Source organism: Panthera pardus, unplaced genomic scaffold (assembly GCF_024362965.1).
Source record: "Panthera pardus isolate Hobbes unplaced genomic scaffold, ASM2436296v1 HiC_scaffold_20, whole genome shotgun sequence".
Taxonomy (NCBI): Eukaryota; Metazoa; Chordata; class Mammalia; order Carnivora; family Felidae; genus Panthera; species Panthera pardus.
The window spans coordinates 59,018,469-59,034,071 of NW_026526766.1; the positions used below are offsets into that span (position 1 = coordinate 59,018,469).

The following is a 15,603-nucleotide window of genomic DNA, read 5'->3' on the forward strand; positions in this document are numbered from 1 at the left end:
TATTTGTAAGTGCTTGTTATGTACCTGGCACTTTGTGTGTTGGGTACTGCAGATCTAACAATGAACTGTGCAGACAGTTCCCCTGCCTTCAAGGAATTTATAGCCTTATGAAATTATTCCTTACACTGTAATATTAAATGTTATGATAGACTCATAGGTACTTTGGGAGATTAGAAGATTGGTGAATCTACCCCAGGCTTGATAGTGAGATAAGTCTTCCTGGAGGAATTAGCCGAATAATAAAAAGAAAGCAAGCGTTAGCCAGGTCAAGGGGTAGGAGGAAGGTGGTTTCAAGTAGTAGACACAGTTTGTACAAAATTCTGGAATTTTAAAACCATGTTAAATTTTAGGAAGGTCATTATGATATTTGTGGTTACTGGGGTTGATTTCTGATAAAAAATAATTACGTATAATTTTATCTTGAAAGAAGCTCCAGAATTCATTTCATATTTCTGTAAGACATTAGGAAATTTTATGTAACAGCATAGCTAGAGCATCCTAATGTTGAATTAGGCAGAAATTCAAGGGTGATTGGTAGATTTGTTATTTTTTAAGTATTTGTATAAAATATATTCTAAGGATTGAGAAATCAGTGTAAAATAATAAAAAGTTTGAATTATGAACTTGAAAGTGAACTCCTATCTCAATCACTAATAATAAATATTTGTAAGTGCTTGTTATGTACCTGGCACTTTGTATTTTAATTATCTACCCTGTAATCTTAACTGGTTCTAATGTTGCTAAGTATGATTATTTGGGGAATGCCTTTCTTTGAATTAATAGATTAAAAACATGGCATTTTAACAGAAATTTTTGTATGTAAATGTCTTCTAAACAGGAAGACATTACTTGTAGCAGAGTAAATATTTGTTACAATTACGAACCTTTACAGCTTAACATATCTTGCTCTGCAATCAAGTCTTTAAAATCTCTGTCTCCTGTTGTCTCTCACCATTTGTGTTTCCTTATACAGATTCTAAAGTTCTTGCTCTTTAGCACTGTTCTCCAAACACCCACCCCTATTTCCATTTCCAAATAAAAATCAATAATACAAAGCAAATGGATAAAGTTGCATTGTGGTCCTCATTAAGTCATAGTATCTTTCCTTGTGATTATATGAATTCTACTTACTGTTTATTGTATATCAGAATCACTGGGTTTATACAGTAAGTTTGTAGTCCTTTTTTGTTTGTTTTCTTGATTAGGTAATATAGAGACTGTTTCTCAAATTTTCTTTAACAAGAGATTAAATAAACCAGTTTTTCTTTTCTGCTTTGTAGATTTCTTGATAACCGGCTGTTTGCTACCTGCTCTGATGACACTACAATAGCACTGTGGGATCTGAGAAAATTGAACACCAAAGTATGCACTTTACATGGTCACACTAGCTGGGTGAAGAACATCGAATATGATACTAATACAAGACTCTTAGTAACATCAGGATTTGATGGAAATGTCATTATTTGGGACACCAACAGGTTTGTGAATGGGAGACCATGTTAGGATTGTGAACAAAAAATTTGTTTAAGATGGTAACTAAATTCAGAGATTTGTCTTAGCTTTTCTGTATCTTTAAGGAGGAAGAACCTGCCTTGGGGAAAAACAATCAAAAAATGATTCCATCTTTTGTTACTTGCACTTAGTCATATATTGCAAGTAAAAAATTTGGAGAAAATTATATGGAAAGGAGACCAAGTAGTATAGTTAATGATGAAAACTGGTTTACAAGTTGAGTTTCCTAAATTTAAGGACTTTAAGGAAAAATATTATTTTCTCTATGGAACAGAAATGTTTTTCATTCTTTGGTCCTTTGATTCTAAATCTATTTATTTTGTAACTTTTGTACTTGTTTTTCATGCATTAAAGAGTACTTTCTCATTTGGAGTGGTACCAATCCATAGGGGGATGTTTGGAAGTAAATGTATCATGTAGTTTTAGTTGTTAATATGGGAGAAGAGAGGATTTCTACTGGCGTTTAATCAGCAGGGATCTGAGTTTCTAAACATCCTGCATGGGACAGTTTACACAGTCAACTAATAATCTATAGTGTCAGTAATGCCTCTGTTGTGAAATACTTCAATGTCTCCTTATAGAGAAATTGACCATTTAAAGAGTTGAAATTTGAGAAATGATTAGAATATACCTATTGCTGGGGCACCTGGGTGGCTCATTTGGTTAAGCTCCCGACTTCGGCTTGAGTCATGATCTCACAGTTCATGAATTCAGGCCCCACATCCAGCTCTGTGCTGACAGCTCGGAGCCTGGAGCCTGCTTCTGATTCTGTGTCTCCCTCTCTTTCTGCTCCTCCCCTGCTCATGCTCTGTCTCTCTCTCAAAAAATAAATTTAAAAAAAATTTTTTTAAATATACCTGTTGCTAGCTGTGGTGAAATGACAATACAGTGATATACAGGACTATTTCTGAAATATTCTTTTCAGAGGTCATATGTAAAAAGACAGGGGATATATTTTTTTTAATGTTTATTTTTGAGAGAGAGCGAGCGAGAGTGCACAAGAAGGGGAGGGGCAGAGAGAGAGGGAGACACAGAATCTGAAACAGGCTCCCGGCTCTGAGCTGTCAACACAGAGCCCGACATGGGACTCCAACTCAGAAACAGCGAGGTCATGACCTAAGTTGAAGTCGGACGCATAACTGACTGAGCCACCCAGGGGCCCCAAGATGGGATATTTTTAAAGATTTGTAACTATGCATACTGTTTCAGCAAAGGATATATAGATTATCTTTGAGACACACATAACTGTTAAAATTTATTTTTTAAATTTAGAAATAAAACTTGGATAGGAATATGAATGGTAACTTCTAAATTAGTGGACAAAAGCTATTAAAACATGATCAATCCAATAGAGGCAGAGAAGGGAGGGGAAATCATTAAAAAAATACAGGTAAATCAGGAAGCACAAAAATATGGTAGGCAGATAATCCAAATATCAATAATCGCAATAAACATATATGGACTAAAGTAGCCATTTAAAAGACAGATGGGGTTAGATTGGATTAAAAAAGAAAACCAAACTATATGTTCTTTGTAAGGGACACACCTAAAACATACCAATGAAAAAAATCTGAAAGTAAAAGGATGGGGAAAAAATAACAGGCAAATTCAAATCAAAGAAAAAGTTACATCTCCATTGATAGCAGACAAAAGAGAGTTTAGGGCATAAAGCATAATTAGTGATAAAAAAGGTACTATATTAATTAAAAGGTTTATTTCACTGGAGTATAAAATTCTTACATGTATCTAATAAACATAGCTTCAAACCATAAAAAGCAAAAATGGACAGATTATAAAAAAAAATATTTTCCGTATCAGTGGAAAATATTAAGCCATTCTCTCATTTACTAACAGATAAAATAGGCCAAAAAGTTAAAAAGACCATAGGAGATTTTACTGTTAATAAACTTGATTTATTAGGCATATTTAGAATTCTCCCAACACATAGTGAATACATCCTCTGAAGCAAACTCAGAATATGTACAAAAGGAGAGCATGTGCCGGACTACAAAGTAAGTTTCAACCAGTATCAGAGATTTGTTATCACACAAATGATTTTCCCTGACCTCAGTATAGTTTAATTAACAGAGGTAACTATAAATTCCCATATTTGGGCTTATAAACTCATTTCCTAAATAATTCATGGATTGAAGAAGAAATTATTAGTGAAATCAGTAAACTAAAAATTAGTGAACTAAGCATTTTATCAAAAAAACTGAAGGGCACCTGGGTGGCTCAGTCGGTTGAGCCTCTGACTTCGGCTCAGGTCATGATCTCATGGTTTGTGAGTTCGAGACCCGCGTCGGGCTCTGTGCTGACAGCTCAGAGCCTGGAGCCTGCTTTGGATTCTGTGTCTCCCTCTGTCTCTGACCCTACCCCGTTCATGCTCTGTCTCAAAAATAAATAAACATTAAAAAAACAACTGGGAAAAGATTAAAAAGAGTAAACCTAATTAAAGTAGATTATGGAAATGATAAAAGAAATTAAAGCCTGTGTTTTGAAAAAGCCAATTGAAATTGCAATTATCTGGTAAGATTCGTTAAGAGAAATCAGACAAAAGATAATCTTAACCATAAAAAAAGGAGACAATAAAAAGTATACAATAAGATAATAAGTTCACCTTTATGCCAGTATACTTGAAAACTTCAATGAAGTAGACAGTTTACTCAAAATCCTTAGCAAAACTGATCAAGAGAAATAGAAAACCTGAAATAGACCTATCACCTGGACTGATTATTTAACCAATATGTACTGATTTATCTGAAGTAGTTGTTAAAATATTAAACTTCTTCTGTATTAAATGATAAATAGCCACTATCCTGAATCATCCCCAGGTCAAATCCTGTCACCTTCTGGTTACCCAGGCCCTTTTGGGGACACTTCCCTCAAGATCTCTCTATGATCTAGTAGCTAAAGTCCCCCTTAAAACACCTCTCCCCCTTTGGGGTGGGGGTTGTTCAGCATCTCATTTAATTCTGAGAACAGCCTCATGAGTTAGATAACTATTACTATCCCATTTTAAAGCTAAGGAAACCACAAAGTCAGAGACGTTGGGTAACTTGCCCACATGACTGTCATTAAGACAGTAAAATATGAGCCAAGAGTCAAACCCTGGTTTACAGACTGCTGAGAGGTACCCTTTGCTGATGGGAGTTTTAGGATATTACAGTAAAGTAATTCCCAGACCCAGTTCCAACACTGCCAACCACATCAATTCTGACTGGCTAGTTTTTTGCATTGCTGGTTATTTAAATATTCTGAATATTGCCTCTGCTATAGCCATTAAAGAAATAGAAAGTATCAATTAAAATTTATCTAATAAAACAGCAGGCCTGTCAGTTTTACAGGTGACTTCTACCAGATTATATAGGAAACAGAACACTTCAATTTTATTAAGTTGTTCAAATTCCAGAAAAAGGGGGAATTCTCCTTCTTACCTCATGTATGAAGTTAGAGTGACCTTAATACCTAAACCCAACAAAGATAATATTAGAAGAAAAAAATTGAAAGGTCAGTCTGCAATGTGAATGTAGATGCAAATATTCTAAACAAAAGAAAACTGAATCCTGTAAGTTATTAATCAAAATATCATGGCCAAGTTTGGTTTATTCAAGGCATCAAAAGATATATCCAGGGCGCCTGGCTGACTTAATAGAGCATGTGACTCTTGATCTTGGGGTCATGAGTTCGAGCCCCACATTGGGTGTAGATTACTTACAATCTTAAATCTATCAATAGAAGTTATATTAAAATTCTATTAATTTATCACATTAACAGGTTAAACCAAAAGTCCATATGATTGTTTTCATCAAGGAATCAAATTCAACATTCGTTCATAATTAAAAACAAAGAGGGGACATTATTACCAGTCTTTAAAAAATAATTTTTTTTAACGTTTATTTTTGAGAGCGAGAGAATGAGAGCAAGCGTGAGCGAGCAGGGGAGGGGCAGAGAGAGAAGGAGACACAGAATCTGAAGCAGGCTCCAGGCTCTGAGCTGTCAGCACAGAGCCTAAAGTGGGGCTTGAACTCACAAGCCGTGAGACTGTGACCTAAGCCAAAGTCTGACGCTTAATCAACTGAGCCACCCAAGAGCCCCCATTATTACCAGTTTTACAGAGATTGAAAGGATTATAAAGTGATACAATGAACAACTTTATGGCAACAAATTAGACAACTTAAATACCTAGAGAGTCCCAAATTATTTAAATTCACTCAAGAACAAATAGAAAATCTATAGACCTACAGACCTAAAGCAAGCTAAAAATTGAAGTGGTAATTTAAAAATCTTTCCACAATGGAAAGCCCAGTCCCAAAAGTCTCCACTGGTGAATTTTACCAAACATTTATAGAATAAATAATACCAGTCTTTCACAAACTTGCAGAAAATAGAGGAGAGAATACTTCCCAACTCATTTTATGAGGCTGGTATTATTACTCTGATACCAAACCACACAAACATCACGAGAATGATAAACTACAGACCAATATTCCTCAAAAACAAAAAGAAGAAAATAGAAAAATCCTCAACAAAATATTAGCAAATCAAACATAGTATCATGTATAAAGGATTATATGTCACAACTGAGTAGAATTTATCCCAGGAAAACAGGGTTGGTTTAATATCCAAAAATCAATTAATGTAATACATCATATTCAATGCAATCCCTATCAAGATTCCAGCTGCCTTTTTTGGACAGATTGTCAAACTGATTCTAAAATTTATATGGAAATACAAATGACCCAGAATAGCCAAAACAACCTTGAAAAGAACAAAATTGGAAGACTCTCACATTTCTCAATTTCAGAACTTACTACAAAGCCATAGTAATCAAGACAAGGTGTTTACTGGCATGGGACAGGCATATAAATGAACAGAATTGAGAATCCAGAAATAAACCATTGCATTTATGATGAGCTGATTTTCAACAAAGGTATCAAGGTAATTCAGTGGTTCAGGAAAGGATAGACTTTTCAAAAAATGATGTCTGTGCAACTGGATATCCAGATGCAAAGAGATGAATTTAGACCCTTATCTTACATTAAAAAAAAGCAATTCAAAATGGATTTCAACCTGAATGTAAGAGCTACAATCATATATCTCAGAGGAGAAAACTTGGGAGCAAATCTTCTTGCAAACCAAAGTAAGAGTGATTTAACAAATTGATAAAATGGACTTCATTAAAATTAAAAACTTTTGTGTATCAAATGACACCATTAAAGTGAAAAGAAAGACTATAGTATGGGAGAGAATATATATCTGATAAAGGATGTGTGCCCAGAATATATAAAAAACTCTTGTAACTTCTATGTACACAATAACCCAATTTAAAAATGGGCAAAATATCTACATAGACATTTCACCAAGGAAGATATACAGATGATTAATAAGTATGTGAAAAGATGTTCAACATCATTAGTCGTAAGGAAAATGCAAGTCAACCAAAATGAGAAATCATTTCACGTCCTTACTAAGATGGCTTTAATTGAAAAAGACAATAACAAGTATTGGTAAGAATGTGGAGAAACTGGATCCTCGTAGATTGCTGGTAGGGATGTAAAATGGTTCAACCACTTGATAAAGCAGTTTGGTAGTTTCTTAAAATGTTAAACATAGAGTTATCATCTGACCAGCCATTGCACTCCTAAGTATGTACCCAAGGGAAACGAACACATATCACCGCACAAAGATTTGTCCATGAATGCTTATAACAGTATTATTCATAATATCCCCCATATGGAACAAATACAAATATCTATCAACTGGTAAGTGAGTAAACAAAATGTAGTATATCTATATAGTAGAATACTATTTAGTAATGAAAAGGAACAGAGTACTGATGTGCTACATCATGCATGAACCTCAAAAAAATTATGCTAAGTAAAAAAAGCCAAACCAAAAGACAACTTATATTATATCATTCTATTACTATTAAATGTCCACAATTAGCAGATCTACAGAGACAGAAGTAGGCTAGTGGTTCCCTGCAACTTGGAGTAGGAATAGGAAGTGACTGCTAATGGCCAGGGTAGGGTTTTTAGAATGAAGAAAATGTTCTAAAATTGGATCGTTTTGATGATTGCACAACTCCACTAAAAAATCACTTAATTGTAAGCTCAAAATGAGTGAATTTTATGACATGTAAATTATATCTTAATAAAGCTGTTAACTAGAAATAGTAGGAAACTCTTCAAAAGTATACACTAAAACCTACCTGACATTTTTAAATGGTGAAACTTGTAGAGGTTTTCTCTGTAGGGGAACCTGGCTGGCTTAGTCGGTATAGCATGCAACTCTTGATCTTGGGGTCAAGAGTTCAAGCCTGACATTGAATGTAGAGCTTGCTTTAAAGAAGAACATGCCTGCTGTTAACTGCTATTGTTTACCATTGTTTTGGGGTGGTTGTAGGCAGAGTCCTACTTGGTGCAGTATAATAAATATATAAGGATTGGAAAGGAACAAATGAAAAAACAGCATTCACAGATGATATTTGTCTTATGAAGTGTTGGTAAGCTTTCTGTAAAGGATTGTGCAATAAATATTTTAGGCTTTGTGTGCTATGTGGTTTCTGAGCAGCCATAGACAATACATAAATGAATATTGCTGTGTTCCAACAAACTTTCTATACAAAAACAAGCAATAATCCAGACTTGGCCCATAGACCAGTTTTCTGACCCCTGGTCTATATAGAAAACCTTAGAAATTCTGACGAATTATCAGAATTGGTAAGAGTTAACCAACCAAGATTGCAAGACTTACGATCAAAATGTAAAAATCAGTAGTGTTCCTAATCATTACAACAAACATTTAAAAAAATTTTAAGCATATAGTTTTTAGTAATTAAGAAAAAAATTTTTAATGTTTGTTTATTTTTGAGAGAAAGAGTCAAGTGCTCAAGCAGGGGAGGGGCAGAGAGAGAGGGGGGGGGGAGACAGGATCCAAAGCGGGCCCTGTGCCGACAGCAGAGAGCCCAAGGGGGGCTTCAACTCAAGAACCGTGAGATCATGACCTGAGCTGAAGTCAGACACTTAACTGACTAACCCACCCAGGCGCCCCGGTAATTGAAAAACCTTTTAAAAACCAGGATGGGTCAGGTCACAGATTAGACACAACTTTAAAAAACAGATTGGAAGATAGATACTGAAAAATTATCCAGAATGCAACAGAAATGAGATAGAATACATGAAAGAGCAGTTATGAGACCAGGAGAGTCCAATGTGAATGTTTCAAACATCTATTTGGAGCCCCAAAAGAATAGAGAAAATAGGTAAGAGGCAATACTGGAATAATAACGGATAATTTCCCAGAATATATGGATATTAATCTTACAATTTAGAAGGTCAAATGAATCGCAATAAAGTAGAAATCCAAATTTAGACATATCAGAGTGAAGCTGCAGTACTCCAAAGACAAAGAGAAGGTTAGCCCAAAGGGGGAAAAATGACCCAAATAAACAATTGACTAATAGCACCTACAAATAACAACAGGGTTAGGGTTAGGAAGCTGGAATTCAGTGGAATATTATCCCCAGTAGTCAGAAAGAATTGAAGTACATAACTGAGTACATAACTGAAGTTGTGTACTCAGCTAAATCTTTAATCATAAAAGAAGAGTAGGGGTGCCTGGGTGGTTCAGTTCGGTTGAGTGTCCAGCTCTTGATTTTGGCTCAGGTCACAATCCCAGGGTTGTGGGATCAAGCCCTGTGTCAGACTCTGTACTGAGCATGGAACCTGCTTGAGATTCTCTCTCTCCCTCTGCCTGTCTCTTCCACTCCTTCCCACCCTCCAAAAAAGAGGGAAATACAGATTTTCAGAACAACATAAAGAGAGAGTTTACCTCAACAAAGTCTTACCTAAAAATATATACTTCAGGGGTTGCCTGGGTGGCTCAGTTAAGTGTCCAACTCTTGATTTCAGCTCAGGTCATGATCTCACAGTCGTGAGCTTGACTCCCACATCAGGCTCCATGCTAGGTGTGGAACCTGCTTAAGATTCTCTCTCTCCCCCTCCCCCTCTCCCCTTCTCTGCTCACTCACTCTCTCAGAAAAAATTAAAATTAAAAAAAAAAAATATATACACACACACACACACACACACACACACACACTTCAGAAAGAAAGAATAAAATGGAAAGTTGGAGATGAAAGAAGGAATGATGAGCAAAACAACCAAATTTGTTAATCGTTAATGTCCGTAAAGCTAAGTACAAATTGTAAATTCTAGTTTGACGTTCAGAATTATGACTATCAACCAAATCCTTATATTTATGATAATTCTAGGTTTTGTTGGTTTGATTTCTTCTGTAGGTGTACAGAAGATGGGTGTCCACATAAGAAATTCTTTCACACACGTTTTCTCATGAGAATGAGATTAACACCAGATTGTTCGAAAATGTTGATCTCAACGTCCTCTGGATATCTCTTGATTTTGCATGATCTTGACTTAACCAAGTCTTTAGAAGTAGGCAGCTATCCTATTTTGAGAGCAAGAAGAACTACATCAAGTTCAGGTAAGCTTTTCTTTTTTGATCAAAGAAAGTTTTCCAAAGAATCTCACACAAAGGGATGGCATATGTTTCCATTCTGAGAATGATAGCAGGAGAAAGGGAAGAAAATTAGAAGATATTTTTTGGAAAGCCCAGTGAGAGCTTTTTTCCCAAGGAAGTATAACCTATATAAATCTCTGACATAGCATAAATCAGTGCTTCTGTATCACAAATGATCTAGGGCAAAGAACTGCTAACTCTAAAAATGCTTTCTTTTAGCTATGCTATCCAGAAATCTTTCATCAATTTCTAAATCATCACTACCTCAAAAATTAGTGGTAGCCCAAGGTAGTATCAATCTTTTTAAGTCCTTCTGGAACCCAGCAGAGCTTTTAAGATATATTCAATATATGGGGCACCTGGGTGGCTCAGTTGGGTAAGCATCTGACTTTGGCTCAGGTCATGGTTTTGTGGTTCATGGGTTCCAGCCCTGTATCAGGCTCTGTGCTGACAGCTTAGAGCCTGGAGCTTGCTTCGGATCCTGAGTCTCCTTCTCTCTCTACTTCTCCCATGCTTGCACTCTGTCTTTCTCAAAAATAAATAAACTTTAAGAAAAAGACATATTCAATATAGAACTTTAAGTCTCTATTATATCCTAGACTATAAGATGTCCATACCCAGGTAGCTGGTGCCATCCTATTTCACAGCCCCTAAATACCCTCTTGCTAAAGCCCTGTTTTTCCTGTTGCTGATTCCATTAGACTTCAGTGAAATTGGGGCTCAGAAAAACTTATGCACCATAATTCATCTACATTTTATATGATAGACACTATATTTCATCACCTTTGGGAAGAAGAGGGCTGTTCCAGGAACATAATTTTGTGTTTACCCAGACGTAAGCATTTGGAACACATAATGTTTATTTATAAATTGCTATTTAAAATTGGCTTCAGATGGTTGGACTCTTTCTCTTGTCTATATAGGGCCACTTTGAAGACTCCTTTGGGATAATGCAGGCCTCATTATACTGCATTTGCCCAATTTACTGCTAAAAGTAGAAATTTAAGTTTTACCAACGTATTTGCAAAGCAAGGCATTTCCTAAATATGTGAGTCCTTTTACATTCAGAAATTTATTTTTAGGTTAAACATTAGTAATCAGCTTAGTGAGAAGTAGTGATTTTAAAAGGTCTAGTTGGTATTTTTTTTAATTCAAAAACCAAGAATGTTTTGTCTTCTAAGGTTAATTCTGATAATAACCTCAAAGGGAATTAGATTAAGAAGTCTTCATGAAAGTGTGGGGCCACTAGAAGAGTGTGATGAAATAGATTGCTATTTGGAGGAATACATCAAACCCAACCATCTGATGATTTTTCTACAGATTCCAGTATAGAGTTTGTATTGCATTTCAGAGATAGTATTCATATAATTTCCAGAATGATTTTCGAATTTTTTGGCATGCTTAAGAAGGATCATTTAATGTCCTCAGTAATGGACTTGGTGTTTGGACTCTATCCTAAGATTAAATAAACAGGTTGAACTCCTCCGTTCTCGTGTTTATTGAATTTTCTTGTTCTATTTTACTACAGAAATGATGGGCAACCCAAAGATGCTCCTATGTTTGTTTGGTGTGTCGTTTTTATTCCACTTAAGTCATTGGTAGAAGAGATTTTATTTTTTATTATTTTCTAATGTTTTTATTTTTGAGAGCGAGCGAGCAGGGTAGGGGCAGAGAGAGAGGGACAGAGGATCCGAAGCAGGCTCCAGGCTCCAAGCTGTCAGCACAGAACCTGATGCAGGGATCGAACTCAAGCCGTGAGATCATGACCTGAGCCAAAGTCGGACACTTAACCAACTGAGCCACCCAGGTGCCCCTGAGATTTTATTTTTTAATGTTTATTTATTTTGAGAGAGAAAGCGTGCATGAGCAGGGGAGGGTCAGAACAAGGGAGAGAATCCCAAGCAGGTTCCATGCTCACAGTTCGTGGAATATGACCTGAGCTGAAATCAAGAGTTGGATGCTCGACTGACTTGAGCCCCCCAGCTGCCCCGGTAGAAGAGATTTTAGAAAGGGGCCAGGCCTTAGAACACTTCAAAGAGCTGCCCTTCCTACCTCAGTCTTATAGGCCAGCTGTAAGTGGGCATGTACTTGCCAGGTTTCAGATGGACTTTAACAGTATGCTTCAACTAAATGATTAAAAAGTTAAGAGACATTAAGTTTTGCTAAGTTTATTGTCAGCTTTTTGTATTTTCAAGATCTGACCACTTCAGGTTCATCTGGTCCTAGAGTTTCTGGTTCACCTTGTCATCATAGTGATTCTAATTCATCTTCTGAGAAACACATGTCACGAGCCTCACAAAGAGAAGGTAGGTTAACAGTTGGATTTTATAATCTTACAACAGATTCTACCAAATAGCTTTCTTTAGTTTAGTTTTAATCCATACAAACAAAAGCCAATAAAGAAGAGGTTATTCTCTGTCCCTCAGTCGTTTTCAAAAGTCTAACCAGAGTCTCTAGGGTTGAGTATCTTGGGCTTAAATCTTTGTTGGAATTTGAGCTTTGGTTTTATTTACTGGACTTAGTTTGGTCTAAATTGGAGAAAAAGTAGGTAGGACATGTAGATTGCAATCAAAGTTTTTATGGTAATTAAATGAGATTATGCATGTTATGGTCCTGTATAAATATGAAGTAGTGACTTGTCAGGTGCTTGTGAAAATTGCTTGGTTCCAGCCCAGTAGGCTTTTTGCTCTGCCATTTCTTTATCTGAGCAGCACCTGATAGCCTTAGAGGGATTGTGGGATACAATCTGTCCCCACTCTGCTTTTGCCAGTTTCCTCCCACCGCTCTGGCAGAACTAGCTATATAGCCTATTCTTTCCACCCCCTATGGGAAGTGCTTTCTACTACCTATGCAGACTTCACCTGCCTCTCCATCCCAGTTCACATCTAAGCTGTTACAGCACATTTTGTTTGTCCTCCTCCTTGTGGACCGATGGCCAAATGTGAGGTGGGGGTTTTGTTTTTGTAATTTTGGGTCACCTTTTGGAGAAGAGCATGGCTTCTTTCTAGACCTTTAGGGGAGGGACTATCCATTAGACCTCTATTTTGTGTTTTCCCTGGGCAGCCTCCCCGGTAATGCTTGATAATTGCATACTTGATTATTTTGGATGACTACTTGTTTGTAGAATGGTTTGAGAGCCCTTCCTAAACCTAGAGCCTATCTACTTTTCTCCAGATATTCAAGGCTGTGATGTTTAAGGTTAAAAATTCCTGTTAAATTTAGAGATTTATGCCCAGATGTGAAATATTTTTCCTTTGATTTGAAACTTACTGTATCAGTTCTACCTGTTCTTCTACTGTGGCTATGGAAAACAAGCTAAGGCTCTTAATAATCATTGAGAAAAATCTTTATTGATTAAACCATCCATGAGAAAAAGAAACTTGAGAATAGTTAGCATGGTTGTTTGTTGAAGTGGTAACCCCAAAAACCAAACCACACAGCAGTTTCACGATATAAAGTTGGCAACTGGAGAAGAGACGGTGTACAGAGAGCCTAGACACAGTACAGAGAAGAAGGTGGGGCTCATACGTAAGGGTGCTCTGAATGTTGGCAATCCTGCGTCTTCGGGGCGTCAGGATATGTTAGCACCATACTTTGGCAAGACACAGTAGCTATATGGAACGGAGGCCCTCGAACTCATTTCAGGATTAGAACTTTTCTTTTTTTAAAGTCATCTCTGTACCCAGCGTGGGGCTTGAACTCAGGAGCCCGAGATCAAGAGTCAGATGGTAACCAACTGAGCCAGCCAGGCACCTCTAGAACTCTATTTTTGACGTGAAATCTGCTGTAGATTGTAGCACAAAGTGCAGACACTCTGGTGAAATTAAGGAGGTCCTTGACCAGTCTTCCCTACCCCTTCCCCACGTGGTTCCCTCCTTTTGCCAGCTCTGGAGGAACCTCCAAAGAGCACAGCTCAAAAACCACTACTTACCTATTTAGATGGGTTTCTTTTCTGCATTTGTTAGATTTTCAAAATTGATTCTTGAATAGCTATTTTTCTCTAGAATTGTTACTAAAGTTCAGTCACATGTGAAATCATTATTTGGGTATAGTTTGGTTGTAACAATGTAATTTAGAGCTTCACAGGTTTCCATCAATGCTGTAGTAATCTAAAGGGAATCTTTTAAAGAAGATTAACGCATTTGAAAAACAATTTACAAAGGGTCTGACAGAGGGAGCTCATAATCCTCGAAGCAACTCCTTCCACAGGTAGAGAAGTGTGGAAATATTTCTCTTGATATTAAATTTCTAAACTGCTTTCTTTATAATGTGTATGAAAGTGGTTCTCCACATACCTGAGGGAGAGGACAGAACTCCCTTTAGTAATGACTGACTGCACCAGTCACTTTTATTGGGCGCTGGGCAGAAGGACGTGAGGGGCCATAACAGAGTGCGGGGCATATGTATGACTACGAGGTCTCCCTGCCCCTTGTATGTGAAATATCCTTCCTCACCTCCAAAATTATAGGTCTGTCGTTTAGAGTATTGTCCTTGGGGACCGGAAGTCCTGCTCCTTGCACACATAATAGCCTTTTATTTATATTAAAGGCAGCCTTCATAGCTTCCAATTATTTCCTTCTCTGGACTAGAGAGCACTTCCTCTGAGGATGAGAATTACCTTTTACTTTTCCAGATTCCTTTCATATGACATTTCTTTTTTTTATCTCTTTTAACGTTTATTCACCTTTGAGAGAGACAGAGTGTGAGTGGGGGAAGGGCAGAGAGAGGGAGACACAGAATCCGAAGCAGGCTCCAGGCTCTGAGCTGTCAGCACAGGGCCCGACGCAGGGCTTGAACTCAGAAACCGTGAGATCATGGCCTGAGCCGAAGTCGGATGCTCAACCGACTGAGCCACCCAGGCGCCCCGACATAACTTTGATTCTTAAAGAGTTTTCTGAGATGTAGATTCTAATCAAAAGGACCTCTAGTCAGCTTTAAGGCCTTAGTCTTAGGTCACTGATTCCTGCTGCGGGAACTTGGATTCTTTAGTTCTACTCGTACCTTTTCCCCATACACTGAGGGGCACCATAGTTTTGTTTTGTTTTTGTTTTCTTTTACATGTGGTAGCACAAGGGACTGACAAAGGAATGAAGGCCGGGGCAGGGGTGGCAGCCAGAAATCAAAGCTTTGATGGGCTGCCTCAGTCCTTTGATAATACAGATCTCACATCCTAATTTTCTTATCAGGAGTTTCACCACGAAATAGTCTTGAAGTCTTAACCCCAGAAGTTCCTGGTGAGAGAGACCGTGGAAACTGCATCACATCCTTACAGCTGCACCCGAAAGGCTGGGCCACACTCCTTCGGTGCTCAAGCAACACTGATGACCAGGAGGTAGGAGCGGCAGCACGCCACCTTCCAGTGGGGCTGCCTGAGCGAACAGTCACGGCCGTGTGTGCTCATGGTGTCTTTGTACCTTGAACCCCTCACTCCTCCTCTCCAGTGTCTGTGGCAGACTGGGAAATACTTTAAAGCAGTATCAGCTCAGATTGTGCCCAGCTTCTGAATCCTTGCCCCCTTCATCTCGTCACAGATCCTCTTACATAGGA

At 37.5% G+C, this 15,603-nt stretch overlaps 1 protein-coding gene across 3 annotated transcripts in view; it reads left to right on the forward strand.

Moving 5' to 3' along the window:
• Positions 1–15,603, forward strand: part of DCAF10 (DDB1 and CUL4 associated factor 10) — a 66,224-nt gene that overhangs the window by 43,634 nt on the left and 6,987 nt on the right. For 2 of the 3 annotated variants that reach the window (XM_053908108.1, XM_019454444.2), the window contains 4 exons: positions 1,281–1,478; positions 9,818–10,020; positions 12,252–12,362; positions 15,243–15,388. In XM_053908108.1, coding sequence (XP_053764083.1) covers positions 1,281–1,478; positions 9,818–10,020; positions 12,252–12,362; positions 15,243–15,388 — 658 coding nt within the window. The remainder of the gene's footprint in view (positions 1–1,280; positions 1,479–9,817; positions 10,021–12,251; positions 12,363–15,242; positions 15,389–15,603) is intronic. The other variant, XM_019454445.2, reaches the window with a different exon arrangement.